Genomic DNA, 19,068 nt, shown 5'->3' with positions numbered 1-19,068 from the left:
GTTTTTGGAGGTACTTCCTTATTTTCAGACTTGATTTTACACCTTTACATAATTTTCTGAATCCCCTTCATCACACACGATTTTTGAAGCCATCCAGTACATAGAAAACCACACTACATGACCAACATACTAGTCAGACCACTAATTTAAAGAAAGAGGACACACATCTCCCTACTCCCTATTTCAAAAACAAAACAAAACTGAACAAAACTTGTGTGGTAGTGGTAGAATTTTGCAATAAAGTTCATTAAAGTCTACAGATATACAAGGTCTCTTTGGTACACTTTGAGCGCCATTATGCATTCTTGGCAGGTATAAAAATTTTACAAGTGACTTGTCACCTATTGTAAATAGATTGAAGTTTAAATTATTGAGGCCATTATAAAAAAAAAATTTACAGAGAAATTTATCTTTATGCCACAGCTCGTATGAGCAAATCAGGTATTTCAGATTGGGTACTCTGCAGCAGGCTTATATTTTAAGCTTTATCTTGGTCTCCAAATATTGTTTAGGGCACTTGGATGTCAGCATCAGGCAAAGTATAGTAAAGTATCATTGTAATCATTATGTCCTTATTTAAGTGGTTTGACCTCAATCCTAGTATTCATTTTGGCTGTCTTGAGTAAAGCTTTATACTTGAGTTTGTGAGTCTTTTGTAACTGAAGTGAAAATTTTTACAGAGGTTATCAGCAGCAGGATGCACACGAGTTCATGCGATACCTCTTGGACCTCCTGCACCTGGAGCTACAAGATGGCTTCAATGGAATTCGTCACTTTGTCTTTTCACCAGAGAGTCCAGGCTTGTCAACAGCCACAAAGTGCTGCATGTAAGTCTTTCTTCTTGTACAGACTTGTGTATGTTTGTTTGGGGCATTAGTTAGGGCATTTATTGTTTTGTCCTCAGATTACCAAAGAGATTTTAAAGCATTTGGTTGAAAAAAGTTAACTTTTTACCAAAAATAACTTTTCCTTTTTAATGCAAGATAATAAAATGCCTGAACATAAAAATGTGATGAAATAATGTCAGTTCTCTGTAACAGCATTACTAATGTTGGCATATAATAGGACAGCTTCACACTTACACTTTCTCAAATTCCTAGGCCCTTCTCATCCCGTAATGCATAGCAAAGATGTTCCTGTCCACATTTCTTTTACTATGCACAGCAGTTCACAATGGCACAAAATGGCCCCATGTTATTTCTTTTTGAATTTTAACAGCATTTTTTGATTTTTTTTTTTTTTACCAGATCAGTGAAAATCTTTTTTTTTTTTTTTTTTGTCTAGGAAGGATTGCTGAACTTCCTGTTTTTTTTTTTTTTTTTCATCCTCACAGCACCAAGCCCAGCAGTGGCTCCTCTTTCTGCACCCATTTGGGCCATTAGTTCCTCTGTTGCATGCACCTGGGATTCCCCTGCAGTCGACCTAGGGGTCCATTCATTACAGTTCAGGAATCCCCATGACACCATCTACTCAGATCAAGAGTTGGGTGGTAAAGAGCGAGTCAGGTTTGCTAGTCTTTTGGGAGGGGGGGAGCTACCCTCTCTCTCCACAGAGAACCCTCTCCCCTTCAGCTGCTCTCCAAGGATTATTTTCTACTCACAATGTTGCTTGCATACAGGTATAGGTTTGATTGACTCTAGGTCCATTGGGTGGACACCTAGTGCCCCCACAGTGACTGTTATTTGTTTTCATTTTGCTTTGTTATATGAATTTTAGGAGGGGTTTTGCTCTAGTTTTAATCTGTTTTCATAGGTCTTATTGCCTGCTTTTTCAGATTGATATTGTCTGTTATTTGGAATTGCTATTTCCTCTTAACTTCCTTTATACTTTTTTGTGATTTGTCTCCTCTGATTGTTGTTGATTTTGCTGCTGTTTGCTTTTGTTTTTCCTAGGTGTGTATCCCCTTCCAGTCATCACAAACAATGTTTTCCACAACTGTAAGCATGGGAATAAAATCCTACTGCAATACAAACATCGGGTGTGCTTGAACTGTTTGGGAGAGCATAATGTATGCACCATCTGCCAGGCTTTTATTTTTAATGTATTCTGGGACAAGACAGCTAATTTTAAAGCTGAATGTTTGAGTAATTTGTGTGTGCTTAACTTAGCAATTCTTGCACAGAGCCATACTTTCCCTGTGCACCTTGTGGCCATAGGTTCTGTTTCCTGCTTAGACTCAAACTGCCCAGAGGTAAGCACCACAAGGCCCTTAAACCAGGCAAACCCAGGTCTTCCTGCCTAGGTTCTAAAGCTAAAAAGGCAATAAAAGATAAATTGACTAACAATGTCTTACAAGCAGGGGAGCATAAGTCTCATCTGAGGCTTTCTAAATCTCAAAGATTGACCACTTTGGCTGTGAAGAGAAGTGCTGCAGACATTAAACCCTAGATCAACCACCTCCAGACCTCCTCCTGTGCCAGTGCGTGAATTTGACTGTGACAAGTTTGTTGATGCCATGGTTTGGGTTCAAAATTAGCTGTCTGTGGCCCCATCCCCGTGGGTTTTTCTGTGTGAGGGGATCCTTTTCTCAGTGATTTTAGCATGTATCATCCAAGTATTCTTATCTGGCACCAATGTTCTCATTGCAGGTCCTGTGGTTGCTGACATCTACCTAAATAACATTGATGTAAATGGCTGAAGACTATAGACACTAAATGCAGTTCCTTTCTTGGGACCGCAGCTTTCAGCATCAATGACTCCACTGTTGGCTATGCCTCTGAACTTAGTGAATCGGTCATGGACTCTGCGAACACCAGTGAGATTGTCACTACTGATGGTAAAGGTCAAAACTTTGGTGCCATGCTTGGTTTTTGGTCTGCTGGCTTCAGGACTAGTACCAGTCAGTTTGGTCATCCATTGTCTGCACTGGTGCTTTCACCATTAAGTGTACAGTCAACTTCAGGGCCATATTGCTGGCACCCTTGCCAGTGACCTTCTACGATGTCTTTTGCCATCCATATTTTAACACAAGTCCAACAAGAAGACTAGCCTGTTACGGATCTCATGACTGTCCAGCTTCTCAAGCAGCAGGAAAGGTAGAGCAAAAAACTTTTGCTGTTTTTCTGTGTATCAGCCCCCAAGTGTGCTGCTTCTTTGTCTTCAGTCTTGTGACCTTCAAAGATTTCAGGGTAACATACTTTTAAAAGGAAATATGTAGACTGCCATAATGAGGCTTCCACTGTAAGCATCAGTGACAAGGAGGATACTGACTTTTCTCTTCATCTCCCTCATGAACTCCAAGTTTGGAAATGTAATAGCGATGGTATGTCAAGCGTGGATGACCCATGTGTCCTGTGTAGTAACTACAGAGAATACAGTATCATTTTTGTTCACTCCAATGTTATCTTGGTAGTCCCTCTGTCAGCAGGCATGTTAAAGGGTACCACCAATGATGCATGGTAAAACCCCCAGTGCCGTAGCTTTTATCTTATGGAAACTAAACGGTATTATCCTACTCGCTTGAAGACTTGAGTTTCCGATGGAGACTCCTAAGGCTGATATTGTTATTGCAGCAACAGCCATTAAAAAGTCTCAAGACTCTTCACAGCCTGGCAGTTTGGCCCCATCATACCTCTCAACTATCCAGATTTTTGCAGCATATTTAGATTTTTGTCTTGTACATTTGTTCTGTTCCTCATAAAATTTGTGGTTTTCTGGAATGTCACTGAGGATTGAATTCACTAAAATATATCGCAGCAACAGCCCTTAAAAAGACTCTTTATCACCTGGCACTTCATCCCCAATGTGATTAACAAGTTTATGCATCTTCAACATTATTTTTGAGGGGCATAATCTATCTGGCTCACATATCCAGTCACTGGAACAGCTGCCTGACCGACATCTCAAGCAGAAGTTAATGTTAATCATATTGATCACTGCTGCAGTAGCCTAAGCTATATGGGCTATATCATGTATAGGATATAACAGCCAGCCAGCTTCCAAAGCTTCAGGGCACCTTCTACCCTCCTAAGTCAGTCATCACCTTGAGCTGAGCTGACAAAAAGACAGGTTTGGGCACCAAGCCCTTCAGAGCTTTCTTGCCTCCTAAAATAGCACTCCTCTGCAGGCTTTCAAGGATCAACAGTCAGCTTGTGCTGTTCCACTGCTGAGCAAATAAGTTCTGTTTGGGACAAAACCTTCCAAATACTACTTTTGATTAAACTTACTTTCATTTTTGTGAAACTATATTTTAAGCTACAAATACATTTTGTTGAGTTTCATATGACTTTACTATACTTTTAAACTGAAGGGCATTTTGTTTCTGACAGTTTAAAAGTTAGATTAAGCATTCTAAAACCACTTTCTCTTTAGGAAGCTGTGTTTCAATTGTATTTTGAGTTTGGTGAAGTGTATTTGAGTACTTTTTATTGTGTATTTACTGGGAAAAGTAACTTTTTACAACTATATATTTTTTTTAATTTTGCTGGAAAGTGCTGCTTAGTTTCCCCAGGAAAGAAGCACCATTTTTGGCTTGACTACAAAAAAAATACCAGTCCCATGGGAAGTCCTTCTTCCAACCACAAAAAGAAAAAAGTTAAATAGACAGCTTTTGCCATCACAGCAGGCTAATAATTTGACTCAGCCACAGATATGTGACTCTGTAGGATCCCCCCACTATTGTCCATATTGCCACTATGAACTGGGGGTTGGCCATGTTCTCTCTGGCTGTAAGACTCCTCTCAATAGGCAAGGGAGAGCCTCTGTTGCCAGTCTTGGGAGAAGGGGCAGAGAAGGTGCCCCTGATTAGCCAGAATGTTGTGCATATCCCTGAGGAAGCTGTTGTTGCCCTTAATAATCTTTCTTGCTCCAACTTCCTTGTCACAAAGAAACAGAAAACTAAACATACCTTCTCCAGCACCAGTTTCAGTGGACAGGAGTAGTTTACTAAGTTTGTCTGAGGGTCTTCTACAGGCTGTTTACCGTTTTTATCAATTGGTTTCTGGTAAAAGAAAAAGGGATTCCTCTTTTCTTGAAGACAATCAAGAAATTGAATCTCAAGAGAAATATGGTGAGACAGATATAGATTTTTTTTCTCAGATTTCTGATTCAGACTCAGAGGAGAGCATGTTATCTGAATCTCCTTGTCAAGGAATGTCTTTCTCCAAAACTAAAAAAGGCTGTACCTTCTACTGGCATGCCCTGCCCCAGCCATCCTGTCCCATTTCTGTGCCCTGACCACAATTTCCTACTGCATTTTTTTATGAAATAAAAAAAAATCTTAAACTGTAGCAAACTGCTTGCTGCAAATTTAGCAAAGTGTTGATACAGTTTGCACTATGCCTGCACTGAGAGCTGTGGCGCTCATGCTTTAATTAAAATTAATTCATTAATTCTTTTAATCTGTACCAAACCGTTTGTTACAAATGTAGTAAACAGTTTCTACATTTTATACTTTGCCTGCATGGAGTACTGTGGTGCTCCGACATCATTTCCAAAAAAAAAAAAAAGAGAGAGATTTTCCTTTTCTTTACTTTTAAGCTGTAGCAAACAGCCTGCCTACAGTGTAGAAAGCAGTTGCTGCAGTTTAGACCACACACGGACTGCTACAGCATGCAAGTTTGACAGCAAATGCAATACCGGCTTTTATTAGAGAGAGAGAGATCCATATCAGGTGATTGCACCCCCCCAACACTTTGCACCTGGAGCAGTTGCCCCTCTCACCCTGCCATAGCTATGCTGCTGACCTGCTGCACCTATGAAAGCAGATAGAATGTGCAAAGTTCTTCAGTCTTTCAAAGTTTCGTACACTCATCCCAGCCCTGGCCCAGCAACTATAGCTTTAGTTAATCTATCTGCTACCAAACATTTTGTTAATTCTAATCTTTCCCCTTCTGACGAAGATGGTAAAATAATCGGTACGGTTGGGAAAAAGTGTATGCTTCTGCAGCTTTAAATTGTTAGGCTTATGTGTTGGAAGTTTATTCTGACGAATTGTGAGCGTATGAGGAATGTTTTATCTAAGGGTAGCACAGTGGCACAGCGGATAGTGTTGTTGCCTCACAACAGGGGGTTCCCCAGTTTAATTCTTGGCTGGAGTGAATTTTGTGCAGAGTCTGCATGTCCTCCCTGTGTTCACCTGGTTTTCCTACGGGTGCTCTGGTTTCCCCGCTACATTCCAAAGATATGCAGTAGGTGCATTACACACACTAAATTGACCATAAGTGTGAGTGCGCATGCAAGCACATTGTGTGGAAGAACTGCCATGGCAGGGCTAGCCACTCAGCAGTGTAAATCGTGGCTCTAGATTATTATCACTTTTAAAGTGACAACCCACTTTATTGTCACTTTTAAAGTGGATAGATGGATGGATGGAGGAATGTTTTATTTGCATTTACCTCCTTTGAGGAAAAGTCTGCTTTGTGTGGTTTTGTTTTTCAATTTCTTGGGCCAGTACTCGTATATGACTCTCTAAATACTATATCCATGGCTGTTACCACTGAAACTGCGTGTTCCCAGAGCCTCCAAGAAGTTTTAAAACATGAGATTTTGAATTCTCCTTTGGCTAGAAATGTAGTCTGTGCACCTTCTGCAACAGAGGTTATCTGTACGCATTAAGAGAGAAGCTTGTTGTTACAGGTAATCGCTAAGATTTTTCAGCCCTCCTTCTCCAAAGTTTCCAGTGGATTTTTTGCTCCTTCATCCAGTTTTAGCAAGAAATGAAAAACAGACTCGGCAAAATGCTGGTAAGCAGACATTTAAAAAACAGTGGCAGGAAGGTACTAAAAAGAAAGTAGGAACCCTTCCCCAGAACAAAGGACAGTCAAATAAGGCAGAATGACTATATGAGATCTCGTCTGCCCCCCTCCTCAACCTTGGCAGCCCCTTATCCCTTCCAGAAAGTCTGAATAGTCACTTCTATTTTTGGCAACAGATTGTTTCAGACAAGTTGGTTCTGAGAGCAGGGTTACAGATGACACTGGGAAGAAGTTTTCCTTTCCAGGGAGTTATTCCATATTCACCAGATAAAACCCCAGTGTTCTTCCTATCCTACAGCACATGTTATCTTAGGGGTAGTAAAAACAGAATTCCTGACTGAAATCACTGTTGCAGTATTCCTGACACATGGGGTTGTCACTACTGGCATCTCACCAGGGTACCAAAGCTTTACCTTCCTGAGGTCGTATATCCAACACATGGCCTCATCTTGTGAGCATAGTGGTATATAGGCAGACATATGAATATTGATCCTCAGACTGTCTTGCCACCAGCTTGAATGCAGGTCATGCGTTTGGAGGATTGATCACTGCTTGGTTGTTCATACCATTGCTTCACTCAGTCATTTTTTTTCCAGGTAAATGGCCCGTTGGGGATCCTTCCTTTTGGTTTACACTAATTTTATTCAAATTTGTTAAATGTCAGCTAGGAGGGGTAAGTGTAGTGTGACAGGCAAATTCCATGCAACAACTTGCATACTAAGTGTCTCTTCTGCCTATCCCCAGAACCTGATTGTAAATCTTGCTCCATTTGTCAATCTTTCATACATAAAATCCATCTCTCAACACCTTTCTTGAGACTCTGCTTCTTAATGCTTGTCCTAGTCCAAGACAGAATCTGCATCCCTGGATGTCACTTTTCTGTCTTAAGAAGAAACTTAAGAGGCACAGAACAGATCCATTGTCTCAGATTGCATATCCGCCGAGGTTGCAGAACCCCACAGTAAGCCAGATTACTTCTCAGTTGCCCGCTACGGAGACATCCTAGGAGACCTGTAGGGCTCCTGAGGCCTTGCAGACTGTGGAGATACGTCCATTGACTGCAACTCATAATTTCTGAGGGCCCTAAGAGTGTCCCTCAAGTTTTGGTTAGAAAAGAGATTCCACATTAATAGAGGTTAGACAAGGTTCCAACCTCAGCTTCATCCAGGCAGGCATCATGCCCAAGAAGAAGAAAAAAAAAAAGACACGCCATGTGGCCTGTCTTTCAGCAGCTAGAGAAAAGGAGTGGAAAGATTTCTCACATGGATTGTTCAAACATGTTATTCCTTTGAAACTGAAACTCCCTCCTTTGTGTCTCCACAACCACAGTCTACTCCTCAAAAACCTGTCTTGGGATCCTCTTTTTCTGAAGAAGAACAAGACTATGATTCTGGCTATTCTGTAGATTATTCTTCTCAGCTGTATTCTCCTGGGAAAACCTCTTCAGGTGAAGAGAATTCTTTCTCGTTTTTCCCTTTTGAGTAGGCTTCCTTTCCTGGGGGGGGGGGGCTATTCAGAATATGATGAAAGATGTTGAATGGCAATCCACTCAGATATCTGATGTTCAGAAGAGATATTACAGCCTCTTGGAAATGGGTACTCCTGACCCTTCCCCAGTTCCTCCTGACCCTTCCACAGTTCCTCCTGTCCTTGAGGATTTGTAGGATGCTTTCCAATCCATCTTGTCAGCACCTGATTCTCAGCCACTAGTTCCTAAAAGACTAGACAAGATTTACAAGATGCCCGATGACCTGAAATACCTGGAGTATTTCTTGCTTTCAGATAAGCCCTCTAAGGTTTTACCCAGTGCTAATGCCCAGACAAAGATAGTATGTCTGTGGATAGATGGAGAAAGAAGGTATACACCTCTTTTACCCTTGCTTTTAGGGCAATTATTCTGTACCCTCCAACAGCAGCATCAAGACAACAAATGGAGAATCTTCTTTTCACGTGCAACTCAAATAGCCAGACATGGCATGACATGCAATTAGGATGCTATTGTTGCCTCTTCTAGGGAAGCTGCTACTGAGTCTGTTATCCACAGATATGCATGGCTTCATCTTAACCCCAAGGATTTCAAACCAAACTTTTAGACTCTCCCTTGGATAAAGACTTGCTGTTTGGTTCTCACGCTGCCATGCTGTTAAAAACTCTCCAAGACCAAGGTAAGACTATGAAAGATTGCAGGCAAATTCTTCTCTCCTCATTTCCTACATAACATTGGAACTACCCTTCTAAATCTAAATCCTTCTGTGGGGATCTTCAGACAACTTAGAAATTGAGGAAAACATGCTAGGAAAAGGTACTCTCTCAAAAGTCATAGGGAACCTCCATCTGGGAAGCCTGTCTCTGTAAATAAGTCTATGGCTACCTTTGCAGCACCCCTCCCACTGTTCTCAGACCCATTGCTCCATTTTTCCAAAAGACTGTTAGTCCCCCTGGCTAGGTGGGAAGGTATTACCACAGGCAAAGGGTCCTGTCTATAGTCAAGGATTCTGAAAGGCATGTGGCGTCCTTCTCACAACTAGTTGTCCCTCCTCTCTCCCATTATTCAAGAACCCCTGAATCAAAGCACCATCAAAGTAGTCCCAAAGGATTTCACAGGAAGATGATGATTCTCCAGAATTTCTGTAGTGCCAAGAACAGGAAGACAGTGGACACCCCGTCCTAGACCTTGCCCTTTTAAATACTTTCTTGAAAGTGCCATCTTTCAAAATGCTGTCTCTTCCCAGGCTTTCCTAATGTCCCTAGATCTGAAGGATGCCTACTTGCACATACCCATTCATCCTTCTTGCAGGAAGTTCCTCAGGTGTTTCTCTGGTTCCACATATTTTCAGTTTACTACTGTGCCTTTTGGTCTTTCCAGGTGTTGACAAAGTGTCTGTCTCCAGTGATGTAATTCTGTTGCAGGGAATTCATATTTTACCCTTTCTGGATGACCTCTCAATCCAGGCTGTGTCTCTACGAGTCCTTATTTTGCACCTACACTTCACCCTCCAACTTCTGTCAGTTCTGGGTTTCACTATAAGCCACAAAAAATCCGACATGGTTCCTACATTGGTTTCACAAAGAAAATGTATGCCTTCCTCTCATGGGAGAAAGTTCACAATCTGTCCAAACATTTCCAAGATCTTTCCTCTGCAACACATTGCTTAGCAAGGAAGATATTAAGAACTTTGGGGTTCATGTCAGTCACCATTCCTATGCTCCACCTGTCCAGACTTCACATGAGAAAAATCCAGTGGTGCTTAACGTTTGTGCGGTCACCAGCATTATCACCCAACTCTCTGATTCCCCTCCGCCCTGGTCCCAAAAAGAGGTGGCTTTGGTGAAAGGAACAGGTCAACCTCAACCTAGGACTTCCCTTCACATCTCTTCCTCCTCTTCAAGAGGTTTGCACTGACACCTTGGGTGAGGCATGGGGGGCATGGATAGGATCACACTAGGTGCAGGGCAGATGCCACCTCAGTTCTTGAAGGTGCATAGCAATCTGAAGGAAGTAAGGACTCTTCTACAAGCACTGCAGACCTTCTGCCACCTATGGAAACCCAGACCAGTCCTAGTATACACAGACAACACCACAGTCATGACCTACTTAGAGGGAGGCACCAGGTCTTACCAGATGTGCAGGTTAGCCCAGGATTCATGAACTTGGCCAACCAGGACATTTCAATCACAGCCGTATACAGTCCTTCCCAGCACAATGTGCTTGTAGACTCCCTAAGCACATTGTCCTGAGAATAGACACTAAACAGGCAGGTTTCCAGGCATTCATCCTTCAGTGGGGCACTTCAGACTTCTTTGCATCACCCCCCCCCCCAAGTTGTACACCAGGGATCCTTGTCCCACAGCCTGGAGGACAAATGCCCTCCCTTTCTCAGCTTGACCCCATCAATGATGATATTTTAATTTCTCAAAGACACCTTTTCTCTGAAGAGGTTGTTCAAGTGCTAAAAGAAGCCAGGAGACCTAATACTAGAAACTCTTACACAGCTAAATGGAAAACATTGTCCAACTGGTGCTGCAGACATGGTCTGAACCCATTCTTATTACCAGTCCCTGCAGTATCTTTGCAAACTACTTTGTTCTGGTTTGGCATACTCCTCTATAAAAGCTCACCTGTCGGCCATCAATGCCTGCCTACCTTTTAACCCTCTACTAATTGCTAGAGTGGGAGTTGTGCTTTTCCTCAGAGGAGTTCTGCATCTTAACATATCAAGAAACCCTTTTCCCCTTGGGAATCTGTTTTGTGCTAGAAAAGCTTAAGTCACCTCACTTTGAACCAGCATCTGCGGCTGCTTTAAAATTCTGCACTTGGAAAACTTTTCTACTCTCTGCTCTCACCTCTGCTAGGAGAATTTCTGAGTTAAAAGCTCTCATGGCCATTCCCACTTTTCTTATTTTTCACAGGGACAGGGTGACTTGGAGCTAATTCATCCTTCATGCTTAAAGTAGTGAATGAACTGTCCCCCTCTGTCAGGCTATGCATCTACCAACCTTCTTTTCCAATCCCCAAAATAAGGGGAAAGAATCTTACATTCTCTGGGCATTCACAGACAACTCAGATTTTAGCTAGACAAAAACTAAGTCTTTTAGGAAGACTGACCATCTGTTTGTATTTCTTATGAGCCCTATGCTGAACCAGCCTGCCTCCAAACAAAGTATTGCAACTGGGATCTCTGGGGCGATCTCTTTCTCCTCTTCACACTATGGTAAGCCCTTGCATTCCTGCCTGAAAGCTCATTCCACTGGACCAGTTGCTTCCTCAGAGGATTTTCACAAGGGAATAGATGTCAGGTCTGTCTTGGAACCTGCCTTAGTTTCCATTACCAGCCCCAGCAGAAATAGAGCATGTCCAGGGGGACCAGAGAGGCTGGTAGACCTAGCATGGACACGGGGCACTGGGTAACAATGCCTTAGAATGATGTAAGGGTACTTAAAAAATTAAAAGGAAAGGGCCTCTGTATCAACCATTTGGGGCTACTGAAATTCTTCCCTGTATCAACCATTTTGAACTACTGAAATTCTTCCAAGTCCAAGGATGACAAATTACAAGTTGGTCCCTCCTAGTTCATTGTAATAGTCAGTCCTATTGTATGATATCTGAGGGAGCGCATAGTCATGCCTTGTATGCTTAAAGCAGGTTTGCATCTGTCACTGGGACACAGGTGGCATTAATCACCCGCAGCTCATTTCATAGGAGATGTGAACAAGCTGGCAGACTTTTCTCCTGGTGCTGCCAATTCAGAAGCCTTGTCTGGATCAGGTTTTCCAGGGGTTGGGCATTCTGGACACATTCCACTTGGGAATTTGTTGTTCTTCCCTTCCTCTGCTAGTGCGGAAAGGCAAAGAGGAATTTGCAGTGGATACATTATCTATTCTGTGACAGATGAGATTCTGTGAACTTCCCTGTCATTCCTCTTGATCCTATACCTCACCTGCAAAATTCTGACGTAAAGACCAAAGCTATTTCTGTTTCTGTATGATGACCAAAAAGTGCATAATTTCATGTAGTCTGGTCTCTGAAGGAAATTCTGATAGTAATTCCCTGGGGTGTCCCCCCAGGCTAGTCAGTCTTCAGCTCATCCTGACACATTTTGCCACCTCTGATTTGAGCCCCAGTTATTCACTGGACAGTGGTGATCATTGTATATTATATTTCATCTTTCTTTCTATACTTATGATTAGGAAATAATGTTTTGAAACATTTTATATTGTCTTCACTTCACTTGTCAGAATTTGCTATCTGGGAGGAGCTAAAACAGTGAAACCTGTTTGTTCCTTAGAGTACTGCCATTTGGATGCCACTAGGAAAGACTAGGATCAAAGGCTCTTCTTCCAAGTGGCTATTAAGGAATGTTACATAGTGGTGGAATACTGAGAATAGTAAGGGTCTGATTTGTTTTGACAGTAAAGAATTTTACTATGTACCTGTAACTAGTTATTGCACACTGACAGTCTAAGAGATAGTTGGAACAGGTGTCTCTAGAAGTTAGATTGTGTGAAAAATAAGAACTGGGAAAGATACGGAAGGCACATTAGAAGTGTTTAAATGCTTAAAGTGGAGTAAATAGTTTGACTGAAAATGTTCACTGCTCATTAAAGCCACACTACTGGAAAGCTTATTTGTTATGATATGTTTTGATTGTTATCACAAAAGTATAACACAAATGTTTTTGCCTGCAACAGTGTTTTCACTCATACCAAGCCTATTGTATAATTGATAGATACAACTGTTTGTAGTAAACCGATATCTTGTCTTTCCTACTCTAGAGATATGGATTTGATTGCTTCTAATTGATTAACTAAGTAACTTGCCTAACCATTTTGTAGTGTGCCATCTAATACTTTTTTTTGTCTCTTTCTTGTCTTTCTCCCCTTCTCTCTTGTTCCTGCTTTATTCATATCTGCTTTCGCCTATTTCAGCCTGCCTACCCTCTACTAAGAGATTACTATCCAGCAGGGACCCAAGGACCCCCCCAATCTTTCAACTGTAACATCACTTCATAAGTGAAAACTGTTGTTCTCACACGTAAAGTGATGAAGAGTATATGCAATTGTAAGTTTGGCTCATACCTAATTCACTACTCTGCTTTAATCCTGGTTGTTAATTATTGTATGCCTCACAGCCTGAACACCCAGTAGCCATTCAAGTCCTGCAGTACCCCTCAGCCCACCACCCACATTAATCTTCATGGCTTCTCTCAAGTTATAACCTCCCCCACAAGAATTGATAAAAGCAACAATAAAGAAAGTATACTAGATTGGATTCTTACAAACTCCCCACATCTTACATACAAGGCAGAAACCCTCCCTGATAATCTAAGTGATCACTTACTCACTTATATCATCAGACACAAAATTAACTTACCTAACCCAACTACATATCGTACAATCAGGACTAAAAAATCATTCAACCCAGAACTTTTCCAGCTAGAACTTAAACACTGTGACTGGTCACCACTAAAAACACTTCCCTAGATAAAGCAGTTGACTACTTTAATACCTCATTCTTATCCATCCTTAACCAACATGCCCCTGCGCTCTATTAGAAGTAACACTAAACCTGCCCCATGGTTCACCAAAGAAACTAGACAGAAAATTCTCCTCAGAAACAAATCTTGGTCAAAATGGCACACTACCAGGAATCCAACAGACCACCAAACCTTTAGACAACTTAGGAATACCACTAAAAAAGCTATCCTGCTAGATAAAAAAGTTTTACATCCAACTACAACAAACTAACCAAAGAAATCCACAAAAGTTTTGGTCCAGCATCAACAAACTCCTACACCCAGGCCAATCTATAACACCTACCCCTCTAGGCTCTAACCAAGAAAACCCAACACAAACTGCTAATGCCTTTAATTCTTTCTTTACAGATACCATTCAAACTCTAGCTAAGCAATTATCCCCTACTTCCCCCAATCTAACCACCTCTTCCACTTTCCCTATTCCATTACTTCAGCTAAAACCAGTTCCTACATCCTTTATTTGCTCTCTACTAGAAAAATTGAAACCTACCACCCCCTCTGCTGACCATCTACCTGCTGAGTACCTGCAAAAAGGTGCCAAAGCCATAGCCCTCCCCATTTCCATACTCATAAACAGAACTATATCCGAAGGAAATATCCCATCTATCTGGAAAATCTCACACATCATCCCCCTTCATAAAGGTGGTAACTCTATCGACATCTCAAACTATAGACCAATAGCCTTACTCTCTCCACTAGCAAAAATAATGGAAAAATGTGTCCATAAGCAAGTACTCACCCATCTAATTGATAACTTACTCGCCAACTGTCAACATGGATTTAGACCTAACCACAGCACCACCACAGCCCTCCTCTCCTTCACAGACTGTATAAATTCTAACCGTAATAACAATACCCTTTCCTCCTCTGTCTTCATTGATTTATCTAAGGCTTTTGATATGGTTAATCACCAGCTCCTTATTGAAATACTTAAAACTCTTTCTCTTGATTCTCTAGCATTACAATGGTTTAAATCCTACTTAGACAATAGACAACAAGCAGTACTATGGGAAGGTAACCTATCCTCTCACCTCCCTATTTCCCTTGGTGTCCCCCAGGGCTCCATTTTAGGCCCACTGTTATTTTCCATTTTCATTAATGACCTCCACCTAGCAATCCCACATGCCACCTGCATTCAATATGCAGATGACTCCACTATTATTTGCTCAGGTAATACCCCTGCCGAGCTACAATCCCTTACACAAAATGCATTTAACACAGTGGAACAATGGTTTTTAAACCGTTGCCTTTTACTTAACCCAAAAAAAAACAAACTCCTACTTTTTACTCCTACTCTTAGGACTGCCCCTCTTCACTTTACTCTTACATCCAACAATGGGACTCTCATATCTCTTGACGTAACCACCAAACTTCTTGGAATTACTATAGATAATAATCTAAACTTTGACACTCATACTAACATCACTATAAAAACAGTAAATAATAAACTGGGATCCCTTTACAGAATCAAACCCTTCCTCACTCCCACAACCAAAATTGCTATAGCTAGAACTCATTTAATCACTACCTTACTCTATGCCTCACCCATATACACCAATCTCTCAAAACATAACCTAAACAAACTTGCTACTGCCTATCACTCCATTGCTAGATTTGCCACAGGTTCTCCTTTTCGTACACATCACTGCAACAACCTAAAACAACTAGGATGGCTTGAGTTTCAAAACCAGATATCTCAACAACTCATTATTATCCATAGGAGCTTGTACTACCCCACCTATACACCTATACTGACTACCCTCATCACCCCCTATAACAATCTCAAGAACCTACGCTCCTCCAATAAGCCACTTATTACTATCAACAAATCCAACAACTCAGCTGGAGATTCTCTGTTCTCTAACTCCATAGGCAAACACTGGAACAAACTTCCCTCTGAACTCCTATCTCTGACCTCCGCAAGACTCTTTAAACTAAGAATAAAACAATTTCTCAGTTCTCACTGGCTTTGTCCTTGTACTAACCCTGACTAAATATCTTCTCTGCTCCTAGCAAGAGTATATTCCACCAATTTACATACTCTTGCTGCCTCTTAGATACCTTTATCTCACTATATCATATGATACATTTCTATAATTTATCGACAGTATATACTTTCTGTTATCCTGCTACCAATCAGAAACTACTAATTTGTTTCTATTTCTATTGCATTGCATATCACCTCAGCACAACCTAGGTATCCTTGTAATGTCAACTGAACCTAATCAGTATGTCTGTATTCTGCTTGACCCTTTTTAATTATTATTATAATTCTTTTAATTTGAAACAATTTATTACAGTCATATATTGTGTATGTGAATGGCTGTAACTGTTTAGAGCTATTTTACTACTGTTATTTTGCTTTGAACTTATTATTTTTTACTGTATAAAGTTTTATGTGCTGGAGCTTTTCTCCCCAGGCCTCTACTGAAAATGGATTTTATTCCAGTTAGACCAGCCCGGTCAACAAATGTAAAATAAAAAAAAATAAAAAATAAAAATTATGTTAACTTGTTAAATAAAACTAGTCCTGAAGTGCTGCTCCTTAGATACTTAACCATGACCCAGGCCATAAGGGCAAAAATGTTAGCGTGTATATGTATGCGTATACTTTTGTGTGTGTACATATATGTATACAAGTTCCATTGGTTTGGTTGACAGGAATTGACTACTGATAGGAAATGAACTGTAAACAAAAAAAAAAATTTATTTAGGCAGCATGATGCCTCATTTCTTATTGTACCATCCTACTAGCAGTTCTCTTTGCAAGAATCCTGTACAAGTATTAATTTGATACTTCCACATTTTTTTTGTCTGAGATTTACTTTGGATTCTAAAAGCTCAACCACATTAACAGTATTTTCTCCTTACTTTTAGAAATGGGGCTTCTACAGTTGTCACTGCCATATTTGGTGGAGTACTCCAAAATGAAGTGAACTGCTTAATTTGTGGGACAGAATCTAGAAAGTTTGATCCTTTCCTAGGTAAGATTATCTTTTGCTGGTCTTGCTGTTTTGCTTTGCTCTAGTAAACTAAAAACAGAACTGTACCAACTGATGCAGTCTAAGGCTGAAGTTATATTGGTTGTAGAGGTGCCTGTAGCTCAGTGGTTATTTGTATTTATATTTAATTTGATGATGGACAGCAACAATTTCTGGGTATATGTGATGAGTTTGACAGGTATTCAAACTATAAAAAGTTCAAATACCAAATACACAGCTTTCGGAAAAAAACAAGAAATAAAAATAAATACAAGTTTTTGCATTGAGGGTAAGCCCCACTGTACCCCACACCCCCGCTAATTATATACATCAACTCAAAGATTAAACTACAGTGGAGAAAGGGCAAATTCATAATCCCCACTGTTCCCTGATCTCTCATTCGCAAATACTGTCAAAATTCAAAAAGTGACTATTCAAAACTATTTTACCTGTGTTTGCATTGTTCAAACACTTGATGTTTCAAACAACTGCATATAACATGTGGTAAGGAATGTAGTTCTGTCTCAAAGACTTAAAAATGTACATATGAGTGTGGAAACCTGTAATAAGTTGGAATTATGTAACTTCAAGTAAGGGAGTGCAGGAGAACCGAACAGTGCTCTCCTAAAGTTGTATGGAATACAAAAAAAAATGTTGTACCTGCTTTTTTTAGTAAAGTATGTAGTGTGTAAAAGAAGTGTGTGAAATTGTCTACAAAAAATTGTGCATTTGCTACTGAGAGTGTACTTCAGTTTGAAAGTGAAACTGTATTTGCTGTGTACATATCTACAATGCTTGAAGGTTTTAATCTGGGACAAAGGATATTACTTTATTTGTACATCCCTCCAGAAATATGAAATTATTCAGAATTGAAGCCAGCAGGAAAGACTGTCTGGGAGTCAGTTAAAGAGAGAGAGAAAGAAAGACTGCTTGTTTGGAGACTTGTTGGATTTTCCAGCAGCAGCATGTATAGAGAGTGAGTTGCCTGTAGGACCTCTGCAGATTTTCTTCTGGTCATGAAAGCTAGTGGCAGATAAGGCACATTATACCCTTATCTAAAATTAGTTAGGGTCTGTACTAGGTGGTTGTTGTTGTTGTGTCTTTCGGCTTTTCCCGGTTAGGGGTCGCCACAGCGGAACTCCGGTCCGCTAATGATTGGCAGTAGATTTTTACGTGCCGAGTTGCCAGCCCTGACGCACAGCCTTCAGCGAAGGTACACAGAAGACGCTCTAGCTGAGAATCAAACGGGACAACGTCTTACTGTGAGGCGACAATGCCAAAGCAGCACCACCACCTAGGTGATTATTAGAATTTGTTCTATGTCATCTGCCTGTTGGGGATTTTATTTTAAATTTCTTTTGCAAGATTATTTCTGCTTGCATGTTTTATTTTCAAGTGAAATGCTTTATTTCAAGTAAAGAGAGTTACTCCTTCTGGAATATATTGTGTGCATGTGTGTGTGTGTGTGTGTGTGTGTGAGTGTGTATGTATATATATATATATATATATATATACACACACACACACATGCATGCATTTGTGTATCCATGTCTATTGAAATAATTTCTGACAAGTTTCTGTTACTCTTGGTAAAAAACACACTTTAAGTTACTGGACTCACTCTTAAGTTAAGTGAAATCCTAATGAACTGGGTGTTATAACTCTGATCTACAGTTGGACAGTGTAAAGATTATTTAGATGTGCAAATGTTAGATGTTTCTTGAGGAAGCAGTGCACATTCACCATGCACCCTTAAGGTCAGTCACCCCTTGCAAATTAATTGGCTTGAAACTTTGTGGATCAAGAGGTCATATCCCTGCGTGTCGCACATTTTTTGGTGCCAGTGGCGCAAAATTAAAGTCCGTACCATCACTTATTTGCTGGCAGCTGGTGGGGCATCTGTAAAACCTTATGTCCACGAGTGTAATACCCTGTTGCAGGATGAAGATTAGAGGCTTTAGTATGTATTGGTAAGTATCAGGCTTAGGGGATTGTGAGGTAAGGACAGAAATGAGCAACTGTAGATTTGTGTAGGTCATGTAATATGGCATTGTCACCGCATTTGGTCAATGCTCACATATTCCTAGGTCACTATGTACACCTTCATATATGCTTGCAAGCTTGTTTATTAAGGTCATAAATTTCAGTATTCAACAGTGATCGTAGGCACAGACTCAGAAACCACAACTGAGATTGTATAAGGTTCTGTACCTAGTATTTTAGGGCTTATGCAGTGTGTCAGAAAACCACTTGTCAAGATGCATTAAAGTTTTCTACATCTGGAGCTTGTCTTATTTCTTTTGACATGTTGCTCTAAAGCTGTGTAACCTTACTGTAAAGATAAATGATAATTACATT

General features: G+C 40.6%; 1 protein-coding gene across 3 annotated transcripts in view; it reads left to right on the top strand.

Moving 5' to 3' along the window:
- The window catches only part of USP3 (ubiquitin specific peptidase 3), a 1,626,170-nt gene that overhangs the window by 901,170 nt on the left and 705,932 nt on the right, over positions 1 to 19,068 (top strand). For all 3 annotated transcript variants that reach the window (XM_044077747.1, XM_044077746.1, XM_044077748.1), the window contains 2 exons: positions 681 to 827; positions 16,607 to 16,713. In XM_044077747.1, the coding sequence (XP_043933682.1) occupies positions 681 to 827; positions 16,607 to 16,713 (254 nt within the window). The remainder of the gene's footprint in view (positions 1 to 680; positions 828 to 16,606; positions 16,714 to 19,068) is intronic.

This window comes from Protopterus annectens, chromosome 7.part0 (genome assembly GCF_019279795.1).
Source record: "Protopterus annectens isolate FY-2018-M chromosome 7.part0, PAN1.0, whole genome shotgun sequence".
Taxonomy (NCBI): domain Eukaryota; kingdom Metazoa; phylum Chordata; order Ceratodontiformes; family Protopteridae; genus Protopterus; species Protopterus annectens.
This window is presented reverse-complemented; position numbering and strand designations above follow the sequence as displayed.